The sequence below is a fragment of the Chaetura pelagica genome, unplaced genomic scaffold (genome assembly GCF_000747805.2).
Source record: "Chaetura pelagica isolate M959 unplaced genomic scaffold, ChaPel_1.0 scaffold288, whole genome shotgun sequence".
Taxonomy (NCBI): Eukaryota; Metazoa; Chordata; class Aves; order Apodiformes; family Apodidae; genus Chaetura; species Chaetura pelagica.
The window spans coordinates 963092-989921 of NW_009954190.1; the positions used below are offsets into that span (position 1 = coordinate 963092).

The following is a 26830-nucleotide window of genomic DNA, read 5'->3' on the forward strand; positions in this document are numbered from 1 at the left end:
TTTTCCTTTGAAACATGGCCTTTTTTTTTTTTTTTTTTTTTTTTTTTTAATTTGTTTTTTCCCCCCCCCCCCACCAAATGTAATTAGATAACTTTGTTGGGAACTCACCTCTCCAGTTTTGCAAAAGTACTGTATTCTGTACTGTGTGTTAGATACAGCTCTGTTACTGTTGTAAAGAAGAGCAAGAGGTCATTTAGTAGAAGAGTAAAGACAACGAATGTCCCCTTTCTTTCAGCACACCCTCTCCTCACCGGCCCACAACAAGTCCAAACACTTCAAAGTTTGCTCAGAAGTTCGGTGGGGCAGAGAAATGCTCCAGGTGTGGTGATTCTGTTTATGCAGCAGAGAAAGTAATAGGAGCTGGAAAGGTAAGGAACTGCCTGTGCCCTTCTGTACCTGCTACCTGGACCTTATAATGTGCAAGATACGTTATGTGGGTTCCAGTAGGGAACCAACTGTGTGGCAGAGTTACCCTAAAATTGTATTTTTCAACATTGGAAATGGTCAAATCAATCTGGTCTTCAACTTTATTAAACAGAAAGCACTTCAAGTGCAGGGTGACGAGGGCTCCCTTTGTATTTCTGAGGTGAAGCTTCCACGTGATCTTCTGCCAGAGGCTTGAAGTAGACTAGAGGAGTGCTTTTGCCCCAAAAGAGAGAACAGTCTTGTGGTGTGCAGCTTAGGGTGAAGGTTGAATATTTCAGCAGGCAGGGGATATTCTCTGAAAATACCATGTAAAACTGTGTGTCAGTCTGCCAGCTGTCTGACTCGCTATAGAGAGCCAGAGTTCTGCTCTGAATTGATTAGAGCAAGCCCAAACCTTTCAAAATGCTGCCCTGAGCAGAATGCTGTGTGGAATTTGGGGCTTTGGGCCACTTGCAGAAATGCAGACAGTCTCATGCACTTGAACTGGTTTTTATTGCACCAGTCATCTACAAGCAATACTGATACAGGCTTCTCCAGTTAATGCATTTTTTACAAACTCAGGCATCCTGTATATCTAACCTGTCTTGCTCTGTTGTTTTTTTCCCCTAGCCATGGCACAAAAACTGCTTCCGATGCGCCAAGTGTGGAAAAAGCTTAGAATCTACAACCCTAACTGAAAAAGAGGGAGAAATCTATTGTAAAGGTAAGGAAAGAAAGATAATTTGTTTATGGTGCTTTTATGGAAACTGATCCACACAGTGGTTTGGTATCACAGACATCCAGCTGTGGAACCGATGTAGGAATTGCTTTCATGAAGTAGGTTGGGAGCTATGCTGACCCAACAGCTGTAGCTGCCGAGTTCAGTCATGGCAGTCACACAGCTTATCAACATGTTTTTAAGCATTGCTTTGGATTGAGGTGTTCTGGTGATATAATTGACAAGCCCAAAGCCTCAGCTACTCCACATTTTTTTCTTGCAGGTTGTTACGCGAAGAACTTTGGCCCCAAGGGATTTGGGTATGGCCAGGGAGCAGGTGCCCTAGTTCACGCCCAGTGAACAGCTTGAAACCCTGTACAGCTCTGCTGAGACCCTGCTACAAGAAAGAAGAGAGTTACCTAAATGTTACTAACTACTGTGAAACAGATACTAGTTACTGTAGTGCTTGGGCCATACATTCAGCAAACGATTTATTTTCTTTTTTTAAAAAAAAAAGCACTGCTTTTCTCTTGCTTTGTGTATCACACTCTGACACTTTTTAATACTGAGTATCGATTCAATAAAGCTTTGCTTGTTGATATATCCTAAACCCAAGTGTGTTACATGCTTTGTCAGCAATAAAAAGATACTTAAGAGGAGTGTTGGGGTACTTTGAGTCTGCAGGGGCGGAGACATGATGAAGGCAAAAGCAGCACACATTTGGGGTCAGAGGGAGACAGCAAGCAACAACACAGCCCAGGGAACCTGGGCAGAAACCTTTGGACCTGCTACTCATACTAATCCCCTCTGACTCTTCCAACCTGAGCAAGGACAGCTCTAACAGAAGTGGTATCCAGGCCCTGGCAGCTGAGGATGTGAAAACAGTTATAATACCTCCTTTCCTTAGCCTTGTTTCCCAACGGAAGTGCATCCTCTTCTTGGGCAAGGCATTATAAAATGCTGAACAGCATTGTTCAATAAATAGAAACAAAAATAATGCTCTTGACATACTACTAAGCAGGTGAAACCACTCCCCATTGGTTGCTGTAGCTACTTTAGTGGATTTGCATTGGCAGTTGGCAGGTGTGATTAATGCTGACAAAAATGGACATCTAGACATTGTTCATTTATCTGTAACAAAAAGAGCTTTCAGCTCCTAGAAAAATGAACTATAGGAGTGATGGGAAGTTAATTATACTACTAATTAAGGGCTTTCCCTTCATTTCCTGGAGGGATTTACAGCTGTGACTTACAGTGCCACACACTCTACTTCCCAAGAACCTATTTAACAACAGAAAAACAAATAAATTAAGCAAAAAGGAAAACTTGTAACCACACAGCCAATATACTTGTCAAGAGAAATGAGTACCCTACACTGAAGTGCTTTCACTTGGTTACATGTTGTCTTTTCAGCTTCAGTGAAGCAGTGGTGAGTAACTGCTCAGCCCAGGCTGGAGTAATACTTTGAGTTAGACTCAGTTTGGAGGCCTAATTCCAGGAGACACTGGTTCTCAAAAGTACTTTGACTACCTGAACTGCAGCTCTTAAGTAGTACATAGTGCTATGATCACATGCTCTCCAAGCCTAAGTCTATAAGATACAGCACTCAGTTTAAAAGATAACTGCAAATAACGTAAACCTGGAATTAGTAGATAACAATTTTTACTCATCTCCATCCACTAGCCCCAGGTGGATAAAACCGAAATGCAAGCATTCACAAGTAAACACTGTTTTCCTAGCAAAAAGAGCTGATTTAATTAAAGGCAGCTCATGGGAGCTATGAGGGAGTGAACTCTAATCAAGCCATAATAAGGGTGCAGAGGGCAGGCTTCTTCCCAAATAAAACAATCTGAGGAACCAGCTTGCAAGTCATCAGGAGTGCACCCAATACCTCCCAAGAGCAACAACTGCTCTGATGGAACACTGCAAATCTCTGATGGAGATCTGCACGGAGTATCTCTCTCAGAAGACAAAATACTTTCCCTCCTCTCTACCAAGCAAGTCAAAGGGTGGTCAGCAGAGTCCTCACCAGAACCTTTGCTTGGGGACGGGAAAAACAGCAACAACAATCCTCCATCAGTGTCAATATTGAACCCACACCCAACAGAAAACACTAAAACAGTTTTTCCTCCCTGTTAGGTGTGTTCTTAAGTCTTAGCCTCATACTTTAATACATATTACTAGTTATAAGTACCCTGTTTTAAGTTCCAACTTGGATTGTTACTTTTCTTCTACTCAGGATTTAACCTTTAGCATGGACCAGAAAAATCAAGGTATTCTGTCTCCTGCAAATGCCACCTAGAAGCACACGTCTTGGTGATACCTAGTAGCCCTATGTGGATGTCTTGTTTACCCTTAGAATACCTCAAATATATTTAAATATGGACATTTTACCATCTGAAATGTTCCCCAGAAGGAATTCTCCCATAATAAACTTTAACTTGCTGCTAGCATGCTTTGCTCTAAAGAAAGCAGTATCTAATTAGTGAATGGGAACTCTAATTGGTAGTACAAAGGTGTAATTTACCAAAACCCACTGTAGTAATTTACAGGATTTCACACCAGCAGAGAACAAGGTAAACACTGTCTTTAAGACACCCATAAATCTTTCCAGAAAGACTTTACTGAAATAAGAAACAAGATGGCAGCTGCTTTCTCATGGTATGGCTTCTGAAACTGGACAGAAACAACACTGAAATCACATCCCGAGTCAAGACAAACACTGGATCTAAGAGTCAATATTTATTTGATTAATAACTTACAAAATTTAACAGATTTAATTTATGTAAGGAGAGCTAATTTTTTAAACATTTTACAGATTTTTTTGTTCACAATGTAATACATCAAGATCTCGACAGTATTAAAATAATACTTGGCACAGTTATAAATAAAGAATACAAAAAAATCCGTAGCTTAAAATGTAGTGACGCCTGTTTTACACATTAATTGAAAAAAAAAAAAAAAATCTGGTGGACATCAAAGAATACAGAAACCTGCAAAGAAACAGCACATGTTTAGGGCCAAGACAAAATTCCCATTTATTCTACCTATGTCAGATTAAGTTGGTCTGATCTACTGTTGGTTTGGATCAGCTTTGTTAAGTTTCAGAAGCAATGCAGTTTTGGTTCAACAAGTGAATTGTAAGTTTGGTAACTTGACAGAAAAATGCTGCATAGTTGGCTCCCCCCTGCTTGATTTTATGATTTCACATCCAACCATTTAGTGTTGCTCAAGACAAGTTACATTTTACACTGGAAACTTCATACATCCCAAATCCATATATGCAAGTTAATTTTCACAACTACCTACCATTGCTCAAATTCTGCAGGTCTCAACAAAACTGTCACCAGAGAGCTACTAACAAGTGAACGGTGCAGAACTCACTACATACTACCAGTGATCACCTCTTTTTTTGCAAATATTTTTGACATGGACTGCATGACACAATTCATGGCAGTTAATGTTACTGGGCAACTAAAACCTGAATTTGTATCACATACTGAACTGCTCCCCTGGTGCTAGGCAATATTTAATGTAGTGGATTGAAGTTCTTCAAGTCAACTGAATCGCAGCAGAAACGTGAAAAGAAAAAAATGAACAAATATGCAGAACATTACTGGTCATTAAAACAAGATTGTAAAATCTTCATGCTTTTTTCTGATTAGAAAAAAAGATGAAAAAACGATGTCAACTCTTTCACTGAAATAGAACGTGTCTTCATTAGGAATACAAATTTTGTCTGAAAAAAATACCAAAAGCTTCTTGCCACCTCTACACCCAAACCTCTCCCACCAAAACTGTGTCCAAGACTATGTTGTTTTTTCCAGTATTAAAACATCCAAGTACTCCAATGCTGCACTTCTGTAAATCCTGATATCTGGTACTTGCAAATTAAGTGTGTGTCTTGAGATCAATGAACAACTACAGAAAAAATGTTTACTTGCAAATACTGAACATCAACTATTTACAGTTTCACTGCTCCTCTTACTAAGGCAAGGGCCGGGAATACCACTAGATTGCTTTATTACCTGTAATCTGCATATTACAGAAAACGCTAATTTTGCCAAGCATCAAACATGCAGTGAATTTGCAGGGCATAAATGCCTATTAACAGCAATATTGAACATCACTAGAAGCTCATTAGATATCTTCCTACACTTTTTTTGGTTGAATAAAATGAAAATGAGCAGCTTTAAATACACTAAACACACACTCACAGAGAGAAAACTGTTTGATAAATTATTTATATACAGATACACATTCTTTACACTGGTCTCAGACATCTGCTTTCAGGTCCCTCCTCAAACTCCCCTCACAGGTTTCTTGAACCACTGGGTTGCTACAGCACTTAGAAGAGAACTAACCTGATTCTCAGTCTCTCTGTAAACAATAGTTAAGGAAGCAGTGAACAACTCACTACGAGTATATGAAAACACCATAACAAAAATCAGTGCATCACATTCAAGAAAAGCCCCTTTGGAATGCCATTTCAGATCATTCCTTACCTTCCAAACATACCTGTAGCATGAGAACTTAAAAAAAGAAATTAAGGGTGATTCCCACATGCCAATACACCATCTTCTTCAGAACACTGTTACATTTTCTGTGTGTGCATGCTGATATGGGGAATTTTAAGGGGTTTTTTTCAAAGTTTGGTTTCCATTCTTTTACATCCAAAAATAATAAGCACTTCAGACAACTCTGAGTTCTTCCTCTGTAGTTGCATTCAATTTAAAACTATCTTGTTTTTTTACAACCAAGATTTTGCTTTAACATCTGTGGTTTCCCCATGCAACTTCTCTTCCAACACATCTTCAATGACACTACACTGTACTGTGTGATTGAACCTAAAATTGAAACATTGCTAGTCTGTAAGTTACTTATACAATTACTTCAAAAATAATTAATTGTTTCCACTTTTTTTCCTGAATATTATATACTTTAATCTAATTTTACAGGTGTATCATGCATTTAAGCAGGGCTTTAACTTTGACAGAAGAGCTGTCCTTATCTGCACAATTGTTTATTTTAGACTATATCATCTCAGAACAGGGTTATTACAAGTATGTAGTTGTACCACTAACTGGTGGCAAAAACAATCATCAAAATATGTGGGCAATGGGGTTTTTTTCTCAACATTAGCTGACGTGCCCTTCTGCTGTAACTTAACACTTCAGGGGATTCCCACCACATGATGTTTATAACAGTATTGAAAAGCACATTTTTCAATGTACACAATACTACAGAAAATTTGTATTTAAAAAATCACCTTATAGGAACTACAACATAGCAATCAGTGAACTCTGCCTCATGAAATTAAGTTTTAGATTCTGGATTCTTGTTTCAGTGGAATTATTGGGAAATAGTTTTTTCTGCTCAGCACAATGTAACTACCTATGTCAATACTTCAATAACCTCATGCTCCATTGTGAAAGACCTTAAATAAAAAACCCAACAACAAATACTGTGAATATGCTGTCACGAATAATTCTCACGTTAAGAACTGTTAAAATCCCTTTTGATCTTCCTCCTCTTCCTTATCAGGTTTGGCAGTTTATTCTGTCCATTTTTACTTTTGTTAATAAAATTCTGATGAAGAGAAGGTACCTTAAGATTCATCACCAGCCCTACACATAGCATGCTACTCTTCAAGGGATGCGGATTCGAGAGAGAGAGAACATTTTTCAGGCACCACTCAGATATGGTATGCTCACAGGATGAAGGTGGTGCTACACCAGCTGGTAGCCTGATCCTGAAGTCTGGTCATATTCTATTGTATACTGCCTTGTCCAGTCCACGATAACAGGCCGAAAAAGACCACAGCATCTGAATTCAAAGAAGTCTATAATGTTCCTTATACATCCATGGCTAAAAACAAAACAAAACCACGTTAGCAAACAATGTCATGGCTCATCTAACGAAGCACAAAAGTTTTTGTCTACCTACAAATTTGATTCTTCACTCTTTAAGTAGAAAAGCAATTCAGCTAAGAATTATCTTTGTGCTTGCTGATGAGCAAGTTCTGAAATAAGCAGTAGTCACCAGAATGGTGAATGTTTGATCCTTGGATACAACCAAGACACTAACTTTCTCCGACTATCTACCAAAACTTATGGAGAAATGGAACTTGTTATTGGCAGCATGACACCATGTAGCACAGCATGGTAATTCAGATCCCTTTCTAAGAGGAAAGTTGCATTGTGCAGATGGGTGCAAGACAAAACAGTACAAAGTGAATGTGTTCCTCGAATAATTTCCATTTCTATTAATTTCTGTCATACATACTGGTTCGTCAGCTGCAGGTCTAAGATCAATTAAGTCCCTAGACGACACAAAATTAAGAAAGCATAATCTGAATTATATGAACCATTCAAGTGCTTTCTGCTGCTGAATCAATTCATTCTTAAATATTTAAGATACCTACATCTCATTTCCAACATGTTGGGATTTTTTAACTCAATTACACATGGGCTGAATAGATCACAGTTTTCTGTGTTACAATATATGCAAGAATAGGTCTAAGATGACAACAACTACTTGACGTCAATGCTTCACCTGACAGGTGATGCCAAGCCAGTTATTTTAGACATCTGGTGTTATTTTCAGCAGTAATTTTTATAACGGCAGCTATTTCAATTAACGTGATTTGAATATGACATTTTGGGGGGGGTGAAAATCAGCATTTTCCTTTCCTGTGCAAGGCCCTAACTCTTCAGGCAAAATACATTTTTGTGAAACTAATCTGCAGGAAGACTGTGACCATACAGAAATGCCTGTCTGCTTCTCAGTAGAAGTTCTGTATGGAAGGATATTAAAAGACCACACAAACTTCTCTTGTAACACAAAAATCCAACTGCAACGAGAACCTCCATCTCCTGTTCCCCAGGGTACCGCCTAAGAGAGCAGCAGCTCCTACTGGAGACACAGCATATGCAGCAGGATGTGATGAACTTCTGTACTTTCATTGCTCCTTTTGTAACATGCCCTCAACCCAGCAATATTCCAGCTTCATACCTTTACTTATTTCCTGCTTTGGATCCATAAGCTGTTCCATGCCACCATATTCCCATCCCAGTACTGTATCATCCCCAAGCTCCTCTCTCACTCTCATCACTACAGAAACCAGAATCCCAACCTACCTTTTACATACTGATAGCCAAAAGCCCATGTCTCACCCATTCAAAACCCACTTCAGTTCCTGGGACATTCTGCTCCCTCCCTTACAAATAGCTTTGCTCATCCTCTCCCTCCAGAGCAGGAATAAAAAAAAATGAAGTGCTGCCCTCTTTTCTCACAATAAAGAGAGCAAGAGGAGCTACTGCACAGAGCAAATTCAACAGTACATTAAGTATCAATCAGGACAAAGTGCCTGGTGTGGAAGTGAAGATCAGGTCAACACCAACATCATGCAATAAGCAACCACCTCTGGTTCGGGCATCTGATTTATAAAAAGGGTATTTATTTCCCCCTAAATCTATGGCAAAATGTGACCACTGCTGGAAACTAGCATTTTCTATGTTTATGCAACCCTGTCCAGAGTCACTACAAAGCATCTATCACTTCCTTTGACTACACAGAACATGTTACTGTAACAACAGGTGATACTTTCACCATTCTAAGTTGCGAAAATACTTTAAAAGTATTGAGCTATGTTCTTTTTCAATAAGCTGCACAACTCAAACATATACAAGGCTACATAAATAAGAAATATTTTTACACTTCAAAACTTACTTGAATGGGCTTTCAATAGATGTGGTTGTAACTTTAAAGTGCTTGTATCTTCTTGCATTCATTCTTTCATTTGTAGTGATACCTAAGCAAGATATCTGAATACAGGAAAAAGAGCAAGCAGTTTAGCTCATGTAAAAACATGCAAAAAAGCCCTGCAGAAGCCAGACTGAAAAAGGAATCACAGAATCGTCTTGGTTGGAAATGGCCTTTTCGATCATCAAGCCCAATGCTTAATCTAGCACGCTGCCAAGTCCACCACTAAACCACGTCCCTAAGTGCCACAGTCTGTTAAACACCTCCAGGGAGGGTGACTCCACTTCCCTGGGCAGCCTGTTCCAGTGCCTGACAACAATTTTGGTGAAGAAATTTTTCCTAACATCCAATCTAACCCTCCCCCGCTGCAACTTGAGGCCATTTCCTCTTGTTCTATTGCTTGTTACTTGAGAGAATAGACCAACACTGACCTCACTTCAACCTTTTTTCAGGTAGTTGTAGATAGCAACGAGGTCTCCCCCCAGCCTTTTTTTCTCCAGACCAAACAAACCCAGCTCCCTCAGCTGCACCTCATAAGAAGACTGTGCTCTAGATCCTTCACCAGCTTCACTGCCCTTCTCTGGACATGCTCCAGCACCTCAATGTTCCTCTTATAGTGAAGGGTCCAGAAATGAACACATTATTTAAGGGTGAGGTCTCACCAGTGTCAAATCCAGGGGAACAATCACTTCCCTACTCCTGCTGACCATGCTATTCCTGATACAAGCCAGGGTGCCGTTGGCCTTCTTGGCCACCTGGGCACATTGTTGGTTTATGTTCAGCCAGCTATGAACCAGCACCTCCAGATGCTTTTCCTCAGGGCAGTTTTCCAGCCAATCTTCCCCAAGCCTGTAGTGTTGCATGGGGTTGTTCTTCTCATGCAATTGATCTCGACCCATCAATCCAGCCTGTCCAGGTCCCTCTTCAGAGCCTTTCTACCCTCAGGCAGATCAACACTCCCACCCAGCTTGGTGTCATCTGCAAACTTACTAAGTGTGCACTTGATCCTCTCATCCAGATCACTGATAAAGATATTAAACAGAACTGGTCTCAGTACAGAATCCTGGAGTAAAAAAGGAGGAGCAAACTTACTGTTTTATACTCCTTTTTTCGAAGAAGGAATTTTTGTCTGGGGAAATTACTAGGTTTCAACATGAAACACCATACAACAGCTGTACCAGATTGCATTAAAGGTTTCATTTTGAAAGTGATCAGAAATAAATAATGACCACTGAATAAACTCTGACTTCTTATTTTAAAATAAAGACATGCCTTCACTATACTGTCAGTTAAAGTGTACTGTAAACAATAGATTCAGGAGTTAATTTACACAGCATTTGAACCACTCTTATCACCCTGGTTATAGCTCCAGTAATATATTTTTCCCCACTAATAAATCTGTTGAAGTAACGTAGCTTTTCTGTCCACAAGACAAAAAGATGAACAGAAAGAAGGTGGGTTCTTTTGGTTTTGTTGCTTGTGACTTTTTTTTTTCTTTTTAAAGAATCATTTGGCCCAAATACTATGATTTTCTCAAACAGCCTTCCAACTACATTAGCCTAAAAGAGTATCTTATGTAAAATTGTAATTTATTGTAATGTGATGTAATTGGAAAAAAGAATTGAGAACTCCCTTAGCAGCCTTATACTACAGGAAGATAAACATTTAATTCCTGGTGAAATATAAAAAGTTAACTCTGCTGCATGTTACAAAAGAAAGAATATTGAGAAAGTAAAGACTGGGCTGGCTTAGCCTCATTTGATGCATTTAATATCTCAATAAGTTTCTTTGCCTCCATAAAACACAGTGAAGCTTTATGTCTATGTAAACAAATGGGCTCTCAATGGCCAACTTTTGAAGTAGGAAGTAAAGGTTTTAAATTATTTTTTTAAGACTGTAAGAAGGGATCTGGCAATAACCTTGGCCAGTTGAATAGCAAGGACAAGTTAAAACTTTACGATGAAAGGAGCTGGGGGGGAAGGTTGTAAGAGAAGAGCCTGTGCAGCTGCAAAACTAAAGAAGCAAATTAAATAATATCTATCAATTTTATGGTTATGGCAAACTCCAAAGAGATTCATCAAGAACAATCCTAAGTGTTTTGTTCATTGGGGTTTTTTTTCAGTAAAACTTTTATGAAATTTAGTATTATGACTGTGTGTTCAGTTTTCATTTATCCGGTATTAGTGAAGTCAAATGATTTAATTATTTTGCTTACTTACACTACTGATACAAAATGCCAAGACATGTATTTTTCCAAGTGGCATAATACAAAGATTCGTCTGTACACAGATTGCACCAACAGGAATTCTCAGTGGGGGAACTTAATGGATCATAATGTAAGTATCACAGAAGGTTCTCTGGAAAGTTCCATGCTTATCCCACCACAGAGGTGTAGTTGATGAGACTGCTTTGAAATACATGTATTTCCTCTACTTATTTGTCTTGGGCAGGAAAGACCTCTAAAAGACAGAACGGTTCTCACTAACACAAGATTTTGAAATCAATGTATGTTGTGATTAAAACTGTAGAAAACGGAGGATAAAACTTGGATTTCCTCAGCAGTTTTACCTTTGACTTAGAGGATGATTTTTATTTTCAGGATCTCTGTATAGATTGGATTGTTAAGTCTCACTGCTCGTCAATGACAAGCCATATTGAAAGACTTTCAAGTCATGCTGAGTGGTTTTCAGTATGATTTGTCTTTCCTTAAGAAGTATAAAGAAAAACTTGGGTTTGGTCAGATTACAGTACAGTAACGTGATTGCAAGTCTCACTGAAGCAGTGCAAGAAATTATTGAATCCCCTTTCTGCTAATGACATCCTGCATTATTCCACGTTTGATGCACAGATCTTATCCTCTATTAATGTTCAATGCCTTTCTCTGCTTTGTGTTGCCTTTTCTGTCATTCTAAGAACGGAAAGTGGGAAGTAGGTATTTTAACCTTTTGCAAAAACAAGACACTAGTGCATGATAAGTGAATGATGTCTAACACCCAGAGACAACAGATGTCTGCCTCCTCCAGCGTGGCTGAAAGACTGAATACTTGGCCTTGCATAATGAACATTAACATTTAAATTACAGAACTATATTATATTCTTATGTCACTCCCAAGACTCAGCATTACAAATTAAGTACTCTTCCATACCTGATACATCTGACACATGAGTAACACAGCCACCCACATAAAGTGAAAAACACTGTTTAGAAACATCCAAAACATCCATGGAGAACAGGTAGCAATCTGTGTGATATAGGTCCAAAATCCATCCTTTGCATAACTTGTCTCACAGTGGAAACCCCAGTCTAGAGAAAAAACAAAGTGTCAGAAACCCCACAGGAGATTTAAGATAACACTTATTGTACATGAACATAATGGCCATGTTATAATTTATTATATTAAATAAGGAAATGAAAATGTGCCAGAAGAGCTTTACTTGTTTTCTCTTCCTTTCCCAAGTCCTTGAATATATGACATATGCACATACTTGTCTGTGATGAGAAAAAAAAAAATCCAGGGCAAGAAAAATATCATTATCTAACTTAACATATCCAATATAGTCTGTTATTAACAAGCAGATAAATTTCAGAATAAAAATATCAAAAAATAGATAAACAAAGTATTTACAAGCAATTAAAAAGTCAAAAAAACACTTTTACTCACAAGAGATACATCCATAAATCATCCAGCAGATCATAAAAAGGAGGAAGAAAAGGTATCCCATAAAATAGCGATGGTTCCCTGCTCCTAAAGTTGCACAAGGAGAACAAGGATCAATTTACTACAGTTTCAGAAGAAAGACAAAATTACATCAGAAAGTTTAATTGCTATTGCTTGCTTAGAAGAACTGCTTATTAACATACATAGGATCAGTACTCTCCAGTATTAAGCAAATATAACTTCTAGACAGGGCAATTAGCTGGTTTATTTATGATTTTATTTTTTTTTTACTTCTGAGACAACAAAGCAATGTTTTCTTTTCTTCAATTTCTGTCACATTACAGCTGCAATCCACAAAAAAGCATTAAATTTATTACCTCTTTCATGAGTTAATATTATTATTGATAGACAGTATTTTGAGCAATGTTGGTGACAGCTGTTACAGAGTTCTGAACAGCCAGGAATTACACACCAATAAATATTTTTAGAATTCTATTTAAAAAAATCATTAGACTGCAGAGTTCAGTCTCTTAAAAGAAACAGAAATATGACTAAATACAGAATCTCCCTTTATAGTAAGATAACTCACTACTTAGGTTTAAATCTGCTTAATGAAGCTAGCTAAAATAAATAATTTATAAAAATAAAATCTAATAGAACTTCTAAAACAAATACAATTTAACTGAACAGACAAAGTCTAAGAACCTGGCTGACATAATGAATGTGGTAAAAGTCATTCTGCTTAGGACAGAATTTAGATGCAAGAAAATTAATTTAATAAAAGACTGATCTATTTTTAACACTGAGTTTAAAAGATGTCTTTTAAGCAAGTATATCATAATTCTGAAGTACTTAGCCTTCTGTTTCTAAAATATGGCCAGTGTTGCAACCTCCCAACAGCTCTAGGCTGTTAACTAAACCCACAGAGATGATAATGGACTACAAGAGATTTGGCTGTCATCATCTACCAGCACGCCACTGACTTCTTCATTATGTCAAGTGTTTTGCCTTCTAAAATAAGAGCATCCTCTGGAGGCAGAAAATAATCAAGTGCTTTTAGCAAGTGAACTGAGACACTATATAAATAAGAGATGAGGAAAAGTACACATACAACACAAGCTAGACTAAACACATTTCCTTGAAACTCAAACCAGTTCTTTCAGACATAAAATATGTTGTAACATTGCCTTCAGTCACTTAAGAGCATGTGAGAAATAGTGTTGGGAATGTCCCTAAGGTACCATTTTCATTTGCATACTAAGTTTCTGTTAAGTTTCATAACAGACAAATTAAAAAAACTCAAAAGTTAAATGATGACCTAGGGGTTCATGAGAGGCATCTGATGAGATGCTCCTTTCAGCAGCATCCTCAGAGATACTGAACGAAATCCTGCTTAACAGGAACTCCACCTGTCTTTGGTAAAATCACACATGAAGTACTTAAAACTATAAATGAGACAGGTACAATCTTGGTCAGTTGAAAAAAAAAAGACTTTGGAAAAAGGAAGTGGAGAAACTGTCTTTCTTCTGTATATGAAATAAGACTGGGCAAAATACAGCACTATTCTCTACTGTTTCACCCCAGAGTGGCAGGATCCCATTCAATTAACCGCCTCAGTTAAAACAATGCTGTAAGAATTGTGGCTAATTTCTTTTAAATGCTTGTACTTGTATCACACATAAATATTAACACAGATAACTGATTTTTCACTAATGGAGTTATGTTGCATGATTTAGACAGTTTTTTAAATTTCTTTAGTTTCCTGATTTTAGCCCCTTGGAGAAGAATCCTTATTGAGGAGGAAAAGTTACCATTATTCTCAACCATAAAATCTCTCACAGAAACAAGACCTACCTTTTGACTCACAGCAATCAGAGCAGTAACTCAGAACAACATCAGCATAACCCACATGACATGACAGTTTAAAATCTGGCTCTAGCTCCTTTCATGCTATTACTTGAAAACTGAATTTCTGCTGCAAGTCTGTAGTTTGTGTTTGAAATGTAATTGCAAGTTTAATTAAATGCATTATTTTTAATTTTAAACCAACCAACTGTACAAAACGTAAGGCCATTTTCATACTCCATTACAAAGATAGGTATAATTGCCTGTAGAGACTTGCTCATTGTAATTTTGACTAAAATTTTGTTGGTATAATGAAAATTATTCGCCCTAATTGCCAATTTATTTTTCAAACAGTCTGCACTTTTTGTCAACCTCTTCAGAGTGATAAAAATATTCTCCCTCAAACTCTTTATGTGGAAAGTTTTATCCCCAAAGGACTTATTTAAGAGTGTCTTAACACACAGTATTTCTCAGTCCTATCTTTAGTAAATTCTTATCCTTCTAACACATTTGAAGTAAGACTACATAAAACATTTCCAAATTCCACCTTTCCAGAAGGCGTGAGTCATGTTTCCCTTTTTGGCAAACATACCATGAATGCTGTTTTAAGAATGGGTTCTGTTTTGTAATCCTATGCTCAGAGTCCGCACATAACAAACTGAGGGAGACAGAAAAGCCATATAGGGTCATTTAGACCATCACTCCCTCCACTTCAGGGCTGTTCCCACAGTGTGATGTCTAATACTTATTTCCCAGCGTACTTTCAAATTTCCTAGTGTTTACTTTAACCTCCAGTTATCCCAATCTGTTCAAGAGCACTAGTAGGAAGATTCTTCTTTCCATCACTGTAGTTTTTTAAAGAAATGTTTCCTCCATCTGACTGAATCATATTACTCCCATACACCCTTAATACACACAAACTAAGGGGTTTTTTCCTCACTTGGCTGGTTTTTATGCTTTATGAATAACTGATGAAAATACTGGATCTTTCTATCCCACTGACAAGCACTCCTCAGAACTGCTGCAATACAAACTGTCACTAATACTCTCCAAAACCTAAGCCTAAGCCCCCTCGCCTTTTTCAAGTAAAAGGGCCTTAGTTCTTCATTGTAAAACATCTAAAATACAAATCAAAAGAAACTGAAAAAACAGCAGGAAATGTAAAGTAGAATCCCATCTCAATGAGACTTCAGTGATGCTCTATCACAATTAAAATGTCAGCATTGACTCTTCTATTCTTGATCATGAGACCAAACTACAGTGATTATCCTTATTATATATATTTGGAAGGACTACAATAAAGCATTTGTTCGCTGCCAGTTGTCAATGAAATCGGGTCCTAATTAATTTCCTAATTGTGAAGTTTTCAGTGTTCTCTATGTAATAACTGCTTTCAAATCAGTTTCTCAAAAAATAATATGGGGAATAGTAGCAGTTAAGAGACGATTCGTGTTCTGTATCTGATCCTTTCAACATCACTGGGGAGAATAAATTACTACCTGGGAGTCAGAAAGAGAACAGAATAATAGAAAGTAATTCTGTATCTAACTGCTATGATCATTACATTTCTGAATATGTATACTTTACCATTAAATTAGAAAATTGTCAGCAAAGATGAAAATTTTTATCTTATATAATGGATAGCAGTCAGCTGTAAAATCAGCACAAATCTTTTCTGTGGACAGTAAAAACCACACACTTTGCACCTTTCAATTAGTAGAGTTTATGTTAATAAAAATATATAGGTAGCAAACAGACACAAAACCATTTTGAGGATGGGTATATAGTAGACCATATCAATGAGAATAATGCAGAAAACAAAATGCAGAAAAAAAAGAAGTTCAGTTAGAAAATGCTTTTCCTCCTATTGAACGTCCTCAACAATTTTCTCAGACTTTGGCAGAAGCCAAGTCACTTTCACCATGAAAGGAGAAGAGACAAAACCCTGCACAACAAGCAGGGTTGATTTCAGCTTTTCCCTTACCTATTATGTGACTATCACATTTTAGCAAATTACTCACCTACACAGTTACCCACCCATGGGCAGTGGTGATCAAACTTTGCTATACATCGGTTGCATACACCGCAGTGTTTGGACCTCACTGGCTTCCGTATCTGCAATGGTTATTAAACATTGGTTTAGAATAGCAAAAGCTCCCACACATTTAATAGAGAAACCCCTCAGTTCAAATTCAATTTGATTTTTTTATCGTCAACCTCTTAAGAGAACTTCAAACTTGATGCTATTTTTTAAAAGCAATCTTAGCTATTGTGCTCAATCTGCATACCATGTAACACAAACATCTATGTATTTGGATTCTAGGATTTCAATTTTTTTCCATTCAAAGTTCTCCCATCCCCTCCAGCTATTGAGCTTTGTATAGCAACCAGATTCATTTCAGCTTTTTAACAACCAAAGTACATAATTACATTGAGTTCCACAATTCAGTCAGTATGATTCATAGCTGAGCTACATAACTAAAGTGTTTCAGCTTAATTTCTAAAGACAGGAACACAACTTAATAAATAGAACTTAGTGGAACTCAGAATGCTTAATTACTCCCAATATTAAAAAAAAAAAAAAGGCAATAAAAGAAGTGATATTAAGTGGCTTGAGATATGTATTCATTTCCAAACATAATTTTTAAGGTATCTGTACATATTTTTTCAGATTCAATTTTGGGAATATTAAAATCATTTATCATCTACATCGGTCAGAGCATTATAGCCTAACACTGATAAACTTCATAATTTTTCATTCACTAGTTAACTTTCTAGAAAAATAAACACATTACATTTACTAGGGTTACTAATAAGCAGTTATTTCCTCTTAAATCTTCTGTGGTGAAAAAAATACTAACTAGTCCAATAAAAGCATTTGCTCACAATTCAGCAAGCTTTACAATAATTAGGATTCTTCCCCCCCCAGTTACTGTCAAATTGAGAAATATACCTAATTTTGGGGAAAAAAAACCTATTACTAGAAGCACCATTTAATTTACTGTGAGTTAGAGGTGGTGGAATGTCACCTGTGATTTTCAGAACTTGTCAGGTGTATAACCACCCATCTTGGTAGATATATTGGATACTTGGATTTTGACACTAGCAAGTTACAGCTGCAGCGATTTCCTCCCCGCCCCTCCCCCCCCCCCTCTTTTTGTTGTAAGGTTTTTGTGTACCATTTTTTGTGTATTATTTATTGAAAACACTGCTTAAATTAAGGATTTAAACAAATCCTTCCCTTGAAACTGCATTATTAAGGCAAAAAATGTGTTCAATATGGGAAAATCTAGTTTTTGCCTAGCAGGAGAAGAAGAAAAATCAGTGCTGCAATTCATAAAAAATACACTACCAAGCAGGTACTGCAGAATATACTGAGGTCCAGACTTCCCGACTCTGCAAGTTCTACTATTGTCTGCAGAAAAGAAAGAAAGGAAAAAGAAAGAAGAAATTAGAATTTAGCATCTAAACAAATGTTGACAACCACTGTAATACAGCTGCTTCTCAGATCCAGGTTGTGAACTCTGTTCATTTCAGGTACTTTCTAGACACAGGGACAATTTTAAATGCAGCTGAAACTGATTTTGCAACTGAAACATCTATTTTGTTAAAGCACTATGCACATTTATTTTTAATTTAATTCTAGCTAATATTTATTTCTAGTCTATTTAGGCTTAATTAGAGAAAAAGCAAGCTTCTATTAATTTTGATACATCCTCACAGTGATTATCACGTTTGACTAAACCATTGTGAAACCTGTTAAAATGAATGCAACTGAATTTCTAAACAAGAACACAAATAAAACTAGCTAGCAGGATCAGCCAGTCTAAAAACCAGACTTTCTTTCCAGACATACCCCATCAAAACCTTTACATCTTTATTCACCTCTTTCCTCAGATGTTGAAGCTTCAAGAAAGAAAATAAGCAATGCAAACCAAACCTCCTCCTACAGATAATGCTATACTCAGGGGTCAAGTGATACACAGGAGTAGGTATCAGTTAAAGCATGCCTGTACTTTCACACTAAACAATGTATTTTTTTATTTTGTACACTACTTCAGCATCCACTTCGGTGTTGGAACAGGAAGAACCTACTATTCCATTGAATGGTTTCCAGCAAGTTTTAAAATTCAGCAACTGAAACCATGACACGTGAGATTTAAATGACATTTACAACATAAGGAAAATATCCTGAAAACACCTTTTGCCAGAATAGCCTTCCTAAAAGGAATTTGCTCAGCCTCGTAGCAAATAGATTAATCTGCTGCTGCCTTTCAAATCATGAATATCTTACGCATCAATGTAGTTTCTAACTCCAGAAGCAACAGAACAGTCCTTACAACTACTTTCTCATCAAAGCAACATAAACAGAACTTCCCTAATTACATGATGACCGCTAGTGTGGCTATCTCAACAGAAGCCACAGGAATTTCCTTTCAAAATACTACACTTAGCTGGAAATTCTTCCTCAAACCAAGCAGTAAGAACTACAGACAACAGTCTGGTGGCAAATCCGTGTCTTAATGTTTTCCCTGCTGATTTCAGGTAAAAGAGTTACAATCTTTGAAGTTTTTATAACACTTCTTAACTAAGCTCTAAAAGTTGGACTGTTTTATCCTCGCTTGCTGTATTTCCGTTTGCTGTTGGCCCAGTATTCTTGCCTCCACCACTACAACACTTCAGATCCTTTCTTCAACCAACCACTGCCATTCACAAGCCCTTCCATGTCCCTCCTGCAGCTTGCCAGCTTTAGTGCTCCATAACCCTTTCTCACTCCCCTCTGCCATCCCTCACTGCTCTAACATTTCCCACTACAGGACTTGAAATTTAAGAGGGTAACTTTTGTAAATAAACCAGATGAACAGAAAGCAAAAAAAAAACCAAACCACCAAGACATATCTACTGTGATTTCAAAGCTGCTGATGTGGCTTTTGATACCACGGACAATTTCATACGATAAATTTTGGACAATTTCATAAACCAGTTCCTCAGATTTCAGTGGGAGTACACACTACACTACAGACTAATGAAAGAATGCACCAAGGAATGTATATGGTATAATGTTCAACAGTGGAGTTCAGTATTGTCCACAATCAAGACCCCAAACATCAGGAGAACAGAACCAAACAAGAGCAGATAAAACCCCTTTAAACACAACTCTCATTAGAGTTTACAGCATAGAGAGAACCAGGAGCAGTCAAGTTAGAGCTACATTTTTGTCCTTTGTAAACCATGGGCTGTTTTCTGCAGTTTTGAACTATTCATATTTGATTGTGAAAACTTGGAATTTATTTATTTACTTATTTTAAGAGTGACTTGGGTTTTTTTGTAACACAGGAGAAAGGACATGACATATCAGGAGAATAAACATCCAAAATTGTTGCTTAGTACACATTTCCAAACCTACTTAACTCTGTCATCTGGAATTAAAATAATTTTTTGGTTGCTTATTCCAATGCTAAATGTTAACTGAACATAAAACGTTTGGAGACAAATTATGGAAACACAAGAAAACAATACACTGCATAAAGGTAAGACACATGCCTTGTGGTTGTTTATGTCTCTGATTATAGATCACTTCTCAATTTGTTTAGCTGCAACGTAAGAAATGCAAAATATCCACAGATATATGTATCTGACTGAAGAAGTTCCATTTCACAATTCTTATCCAGTTCAGCAGGGCTTTTGTAACTACACTTAACCACTTAAGCAAGTAGATTAAAATAAATTGCGTATTTGTGCAATTTGCTAAATCCAAACCAAAGAACAGTTGCTGACTCTTCTCGTTAACTTAGTTCAGTTGAAGGAAGAGAGTTTCACCTGGAATTCACTTTGGCAAAAATAGAAAGGGAATTTGGACAGGAAATCTGCACATTGACTAACATAACTCAGTAGAAGCCTATCATAAGCTTTCCCAACCATCTATTTTCAGCCCTCTATAAGGCTGTAATTCCAAATGATCTGATATCAATCCACACAGGTACTTTTACAAACAACCATGAAGTAGAATAGAAGCTCAACACTCACTTTTGGTGGGATGCGAGCTTCTAGGAAACTTAATCAAAATGAAACAAAATTATTCTGCTGCTTGTGTAATTTTGGTATATATGATGCTCGGTTTGGCTGCTGAGAACAATGCACTTTAATTAAAAGAAATTAGAAATGCTAATAATAGTGTTGTGAAGTCTAAGAAAGACATAATTAGATCATCCATATTTTCTCTAATATTTATACCAAAACAAGAACTCATCCCAGATGGCCAGGGGTTCTGGTTCTTTTAGCCTCAAAATATTTGTCAAATACTTTTAGACACAAAGGTAAGGAAAATCAGAGGTGCTTAAAAATCTGGAAAATTTTAATTGTATTAAAGTAACTAACACTTTTCCCATCATGGGTTATTTATTTCAGTAAGGTAAAACTCTGAAACTTCACCTTTTCAATTTCACTCAAAACACTTTTTAGACTTTTTATCTTGATAATTTAAGTTGCAATTTATTTTGTTACTCAAAACAACCTAAATGCACCTTTGGACCAGTGAGACTCAAACATATATTCTGACTGTAAAAAAGAAAACTGGAAGACAAGATTTTTTGACATTTTAGGTATTTTGTTACACAACAACTTACTGACATTTCGTTTACTCAACAGCAGTACATTCTAGCTGGTGGAAGACTGCTGATGAACAATTTTAACATATCTCAAGACTTTACCTTTTTCTTTTGCTCTTCCGTGGCTTTGATGATGCCTGGATCAGATTTCCAGGATTTTCCAAAATTGTAGAAAAGTGCAACACTATTAGCAAGAAATGGAAGATGTATAAAGAAAAAATTGAGATGTATTTGAAGTCAAGGAATCTAAAATTTCCTCTTGAAAGCACCCACTGATAATTCTTAAATAAAATTTAAATACATTTCATTTTAGCGAATGCCCTTGAGTCACTGTCTTCTGAATTTACAAAATCCAACACTGCTCTAAGAACCAGCTTGGTATTCAGTATTTTCTATTGCTCAAACACAAAACCTTATTTTTAAATATGGTGCTCTACATGAGGCATTTCTGAAGTACTTACCCTTCTAAAGAATGAATAATGATAGTTCAATTTTTGAAATTATTTTCCCTTTTAAATAAATTAAATTCCATTAAATTTATATCCTTAGAAGTATTTCCTGTTTTCATAACAAATATTTCAGACCTCTGTTAATATGACAGTCATTTGACTATGTTTTCAGTGGCTTGAAATTCCCTTTAGATCACAGAAAGGACCATTTCCAGCCATAGAAGGAATTGTGCTGCAATGATCACTGGTGCATGGCAATCACATCTCAACACTTCTTATCTCCAAGAAATCTGGTCCTATTATAAGGCAATACCCGTATTTTATGCCAACGGAAGCTATTTTTAACACACTCATACATCTAATATTTATAAAAACACAGGATTAAGTATTCTCTGGAATAATTTATAAAATAAATTACCATAAAAAGACAGAAAATAACCATTAGTTTTAAAATATATTTCCTGTGTTGAACGACTTGCCGTGTAACATGTCTAGTCTTACAACACTTGACATTTTTTCACTGAATTAAAACATTTCTTACCAATTATGTTGAAAAACCAAATACTTCAGACAAGGCCATTTCCTCTTAAGGTGGAAAGTTATTTATTCTGATAGAGCTACAAAAGAACTGACCAATCTGACCCAAGATACCTGTCAGCTGTCAGTCAGAAATGCAAGGAGAGGCTGTATTTGCCAAAGCTGTGGTGGGGGAAGCCTCTACAGCATCACCCAGGATAAAAGTACAGTTACTACTTAGGCACAAATCACTGCCCACCCAAATTACACTATATTGAGTAACTTACATTAATATTTCTCTTTACCTCAGTAGTCATTAGAACTCCTACTGTAATTAAAGTTTTAATATATTATGTGCTTGCATTACAAAAGCCTGCATGTAAGACTTCAAAAAAAGCACTGCATGGCAATCTGTACTAAATTGGCATATAATTCTTTGAAGACAACAACAAAAAATTTGCATGCTTTGAAAAAATTGGAATTTGAAGTTAGAATAGATGCTAAAATATTTTACTGCATATGTACAAGTATATTCTACTTTGTTTGACTGTTTTTAGAAAAAATGCAGTATTAAGAAAAAAATTACATAAACCACTGATAAATCTACATAGTACAGATAAAAGCAAACATCAAAAGAAAAAAAATTCAGAATTTCTACAGAGTAACTTTATGTATCCTAAATCTATCACAGAATCACCAAGGCTGAAAAAGACCTTTAAGATCATCAGGTCCAGCCTATGACCTAACACCACCACATCAGACCAACCATGGCACTAAGTGCCACATCCAGCCTTTCCTTGAACACATCCAGGGACGGTGCCTCCACCACTTCCCTGGGAAGTCCATTCCAATGTCTAATCACCTTCTCCATGAGGAAGTACTTCCTAATATCCAACCTAAACCTCCCCTGGAGCAGCCTGAGGCCATGCCTTCTTGTCTTGTTGCTAGTTGCTTGGAAAAAGAGCCCAGCCCCCACCTGACTACAACCTCCCTTCAGGTAGTTGAAGAGAGTGAGAAGGTCCCCCCTGAGTCTCCTCTTCTCCAGGTTAAACAACCCCAGCTCCCTCAGCCTATCCCTGTAAGACTTTCCCTCTAGTCCTTTCACCAGCCTTGTTGCTCTCCTCTGGACCTGCTCCAGCACCTCAATATTCTTCTTGAAGTGAGGGGCCCAGAACTGTACACAGTACTCGAGGTGAGGCCTCCCCAGTGCTGTGGACAGGGGGAGAATTACATCCCTACTTCTGATGGCCACACAATTCCTGATTCAAGCCAGGATGCCATTGGCCTTCCAGGCCACCTGGGCACACTGCTGGCTCATGTTCCACCAGTTGTTAACCAGTACTCCCAGGTCCCTCTCTGCCAGGCCACTCTTCCCCCAGTTATACACTCTTCCCCTTTTATACACTGCTCCTGTGATGTGAAAGAACACCGAAACATGAAAAATACATGTAGGGCATATTTTTGACTTCTGAAATTCTAAGGAAATCTCATTCATTTCACAGATATTCCAAATAGCTTTTGTTTTCCTTCTATTGGGGGGAGGAATTGGCTGTGAATGTCTAGTTAAAAATTCTGGCAATTTATGTTAAAATTTCAATCATGTACTTTATATAGTAGATTGTTACTATTAACTCACTGAAGGATAATTAATCTTTCATGTAACAAGCTGTTTTCAGCAAGTTCATAATGGGGGGGGGGGAAACCATCAGCTATACTATAATCTAAACACTCACCGTTCTATTTGATACATTACAGACTAAAAGCTCTTGCTTCAATATTTATACAGTTTAATTTCTTCCTTTTTTTCTTCTAGAATTACCTCTTGTCCAGAACAAGCTAATAGAAGTATCACAGGGATTTTGCCACAATAGTTAAAACTGTTTTTTCATTAAAAATACTTTAATCAGACATCTGTTGCAAACAATAAAGGTAAAATTGAAAAAAAAATTAAAAAATTGTATGACCCATTCCTAATTGCTATACATCATGTCTAGACTGTTAAAGAAGATAGGGGAAAAACAATTTATTTTTTATCCATTAAAAGGGTTTTTATAACCTTCAAGCTTTGGAATTGTTTTTTTACTGACTAAAAAAGAGAACTGAGAAAGACAAAGCTAGCAATATTTTTCAGCAGTGTATTTAAAAAAAACCCACTTCTCCGAAGTTTAAGGAAAACTGGGCAGAAGGGATGAAAATCAACCAGACTTTGATAGATGAAGTTAAAATTGCCTGCTCCAGAACATTTCAGGCATCTGATGTAGAAAAATGACTCAACTGTGAGATTCATCTCTCCTACCTTAAATCACCCAGTATGCCTTCATACAACAACAGCAAGCAAAAAGCCACGTCCATTCTATATTCAGTATCAAGACAATTTAAATTAAGTCAGAGACGCAGTGCAGTGCAAGTGCCTGTTTTTCTCCACTGGCTACGAAGAGAGCTGAAACAACTAACCCAGCTACCGAAGTATCTAAATCATGGTGACCTCCCCTCTGAAGTTTACTTCCAAAGACTTGTAGCAACTTGTATCATCTCTCAAAACTCTCCATTTGCAAGAAACCCTGGTAGGGTTTGCATTAGCTACAAAGTAGGGAATTGTTTCTCCAGACTGCCTCATTTTGTCCTAACATCCTTGTTTATAACTATACAAGGAAATACAATTTACTCTATCATTAAGGGCTGCAAAATGCACTATACAGCAGGCATTCACCTGCTTCCCTGTCACCAATTTGCTGTCTTCTATGAGGTTTCCTCAGTATTCATTGTGAGAGACAAAGCAGAAGCATCTATGAAACATTTGCTACTTTTAGTCCTAATCAATACCCTTTCATTATTAGAACAAGTGCAACAGGATGAAAACTATTCCAGGAAACCAGCTAAAATCAAATAGACCACCTTATTAAAAAGAAAATTAAAACCCTCCATGAGTGAGGAAAATGCATGCTGAGCTAATTTCTCAGCCTGAACTCAAGCTCATTTAAAAGGGCTCAAACACTAGGTAGCTTACTGCTATGCCAGCTACACGTCATGTAAGATTCTGAAATCAAGCCAAAATGCATGTTATACACCAAGATGCTCCCTTCCACTGACCACAAATCCAGTAATAAAGTCCTTTTCTCCTAAACAGAAAATTCTGCAGTGTAAGCTGTCAGAGATCAATACATGCTAATGAATCTGCCAATTCATAACAGCTATACATCAGGATCCAAGAGTCCAGGTAGATAACAGCAGATAGCTACATAAGAAGCCTCGTTTGATGAGGCATTTATTAGACAAAATCCATTTTTAATCAACTGAAGCTCTGCAAAAGCTCTCCACCTCCATCCTCTAGCTAATTAAAAAGAAAACCCTTAGCTTGCAAAGAAAAATCATTCGCTGCCAATTCTTCCACCCCAGAACTTATTTTTTTAAATTTATTTTTATTTATAAAAAAACATTTAGACCTAGGAACATAAATTCTGGATACCTGGGCCTGGGGTTTCGATTTTTTGGGTCTTTGGTTCATCTAGGAACATGTCTACTGGCTTCTTCCTTTCTGCATAAAAGGCACTTTGCTGTTTTCCTTAGGCAATTTTTTGTAGTATGGTTTTCTGGTAGGTTGGTTTGTCTGTTTATAACTGCATAACTGCACCAATTGGCTTGTTAGTGTTTTTAAAACACTGTGCTATTGCAATAGTTTTGTGAAAGCATGAAAATAATTAATTCTCTTGTACAGTTTTTTAAATGATCCCTAATTGAAAAAGTGTGCAGTGTTTATTTTCTTTCCCCTAAAATCCATCAACACATGAAGTGTATTTTAAATAAAACAACACAGTATTAGTCAATTATAAATTATTTTTTAAATTATAAATTGGCTTATATCATCTTGTTATCTCAACACTGCAAGTAGTATGCTATACCAAAAAAGCTTAATTAATGAAAACTGCACACTCCCAGTTGCAACAAATAGAAGTAGTAGAACAAAAAAAAAATTAAAAAAATGATAATATTTTGGGTTACAGCAAGCCCTGACATCTTAGAAAAACAGAGCACTATAAAAACCTTCTGACATAACAGACACTATTTGTTCAGCTGGAAGCAAAAAGACTCGGTGAACAACTGAGATATGAACTTGATACTTGTTCCCTAAACTTTTACAGGACAAAATATAAGGTTCTACCTATAAACGCTAATGAAAAAGAAGGAAATATGAAATTCCAGTCTCACATTATTAAATGTGTACTTTTAAATCTTTTTTTTTCCTTAAAATAAAACTCAACTGAAATACAGTGATTTAGTGTGGGGGATTTTTTAGGGTATTTTCCTCCTATTCTGCAAATGATAGAAGATTTGAATACACTAACAGAGCAAGACATAACTATCCTTTGTTATGGGCAAAATACAGTTAACAGGAACCAGTAACAATGGCAGGGAAGCATAGGACCATAGAATCATATATCCATAAATACAGATCATTACTTCCTCATTCCCAGCAAGTAATGGGATTTCTGTTTTAACAAATACACCAGACATGGAAGCTGCTCAGAAAAATCCAACAGAACAGAAACATTTACAAAAATTCAGTACTCTAGCTTAATCAAAACTGAATTTACTTTCAAGATTGGCCTTTTAGAAGACACATAATTAAGCCTTATGATTTATAGACTTCTTTTGCATGCGACCACCCTGAAATTCAAGAAAATACACTCCTAATCTTTGGGTTTGTTTGTTCTTTCTGATATATTGCCTTGTTCTGTCTCATTAGGATTAAGCCCAGAAGATCAGATGACCTCTCAGACACCTTTGACATACCTACAAGAAAATAAAATTCTTACCATATTACAGTATATGTAATTTTAATGTGTGTGTATATATACATGTAATTCC

At 36.8% G+C, this 26830-nt stretch overlaps 2 protein-coding genes across 3 annotated transcripts in view; one reads left to right on the forward strand and one right to left on the reverse strand.

Moving 5' to 3' along the window:
- The window catches only part of CSRP2 (cysteine and glycine-rich protein 2), a 5160-nt gene extending 3427 nt beyond the window's left edge, over positions 1–1733 (forward strand). Inside the window, exons 3-5 of one of the 2 annotated variants that reach the window (XM_010003061.1) lie at positions 236–368; positions 1036–1129; positions 1407–1733. In XM_010003061.1, coding sequence (XP_010001363.1) covers positions 236–368; positions 1036–1129; positions 1407–1483 — 304 coding nt within the window. In that variant the 3' untranslated portion in view covers positions 1484–1733. The remainder of the gene's footprint in view (positions 1–235; positions 369–1035; positions 1130–1406) is intronic. The other variant, XM_010003062.1, reaches the window with a different exon arrangement.
- Positions 1734–3850: 2117 nt separating this feature from the next.
- The window catches only part of ZDHHC17 (zinc finger, DHHC-type containing 17), a 56929-nt gene continuing 33949 nt past the window's right edge, over positions 3851–26830 (reverse strand). Inside the window, exons 10-16 of the mRNA XM_010003063.1 lie at positions 21102–21226; positions 17744–17806; positions 16413–16506; positions 12550–12633; positions 12034–12191; positions 8855–8949; positions 3851–6991 (exon numbers count right to left, since the gene is read on the reverse strand). Coding sequence (XP_010001365.1) covers positions 6853–6991; positions 8855–8949; positions 12034–12191; positions 12550–12633; positions 16413–16506; positions 17744–17806; positions 21102–21226 — 758 coding nt within the window. The 3' untranslated portion in view covers positions 3851–6852. The remainder of the gene's footprint in view (positions 6992–8854; positions 8950–12033; positions 12192–12549; positions 12634–16412; positions 16507–17743; positions 17807–21101; positions 21227–26830) is intronic.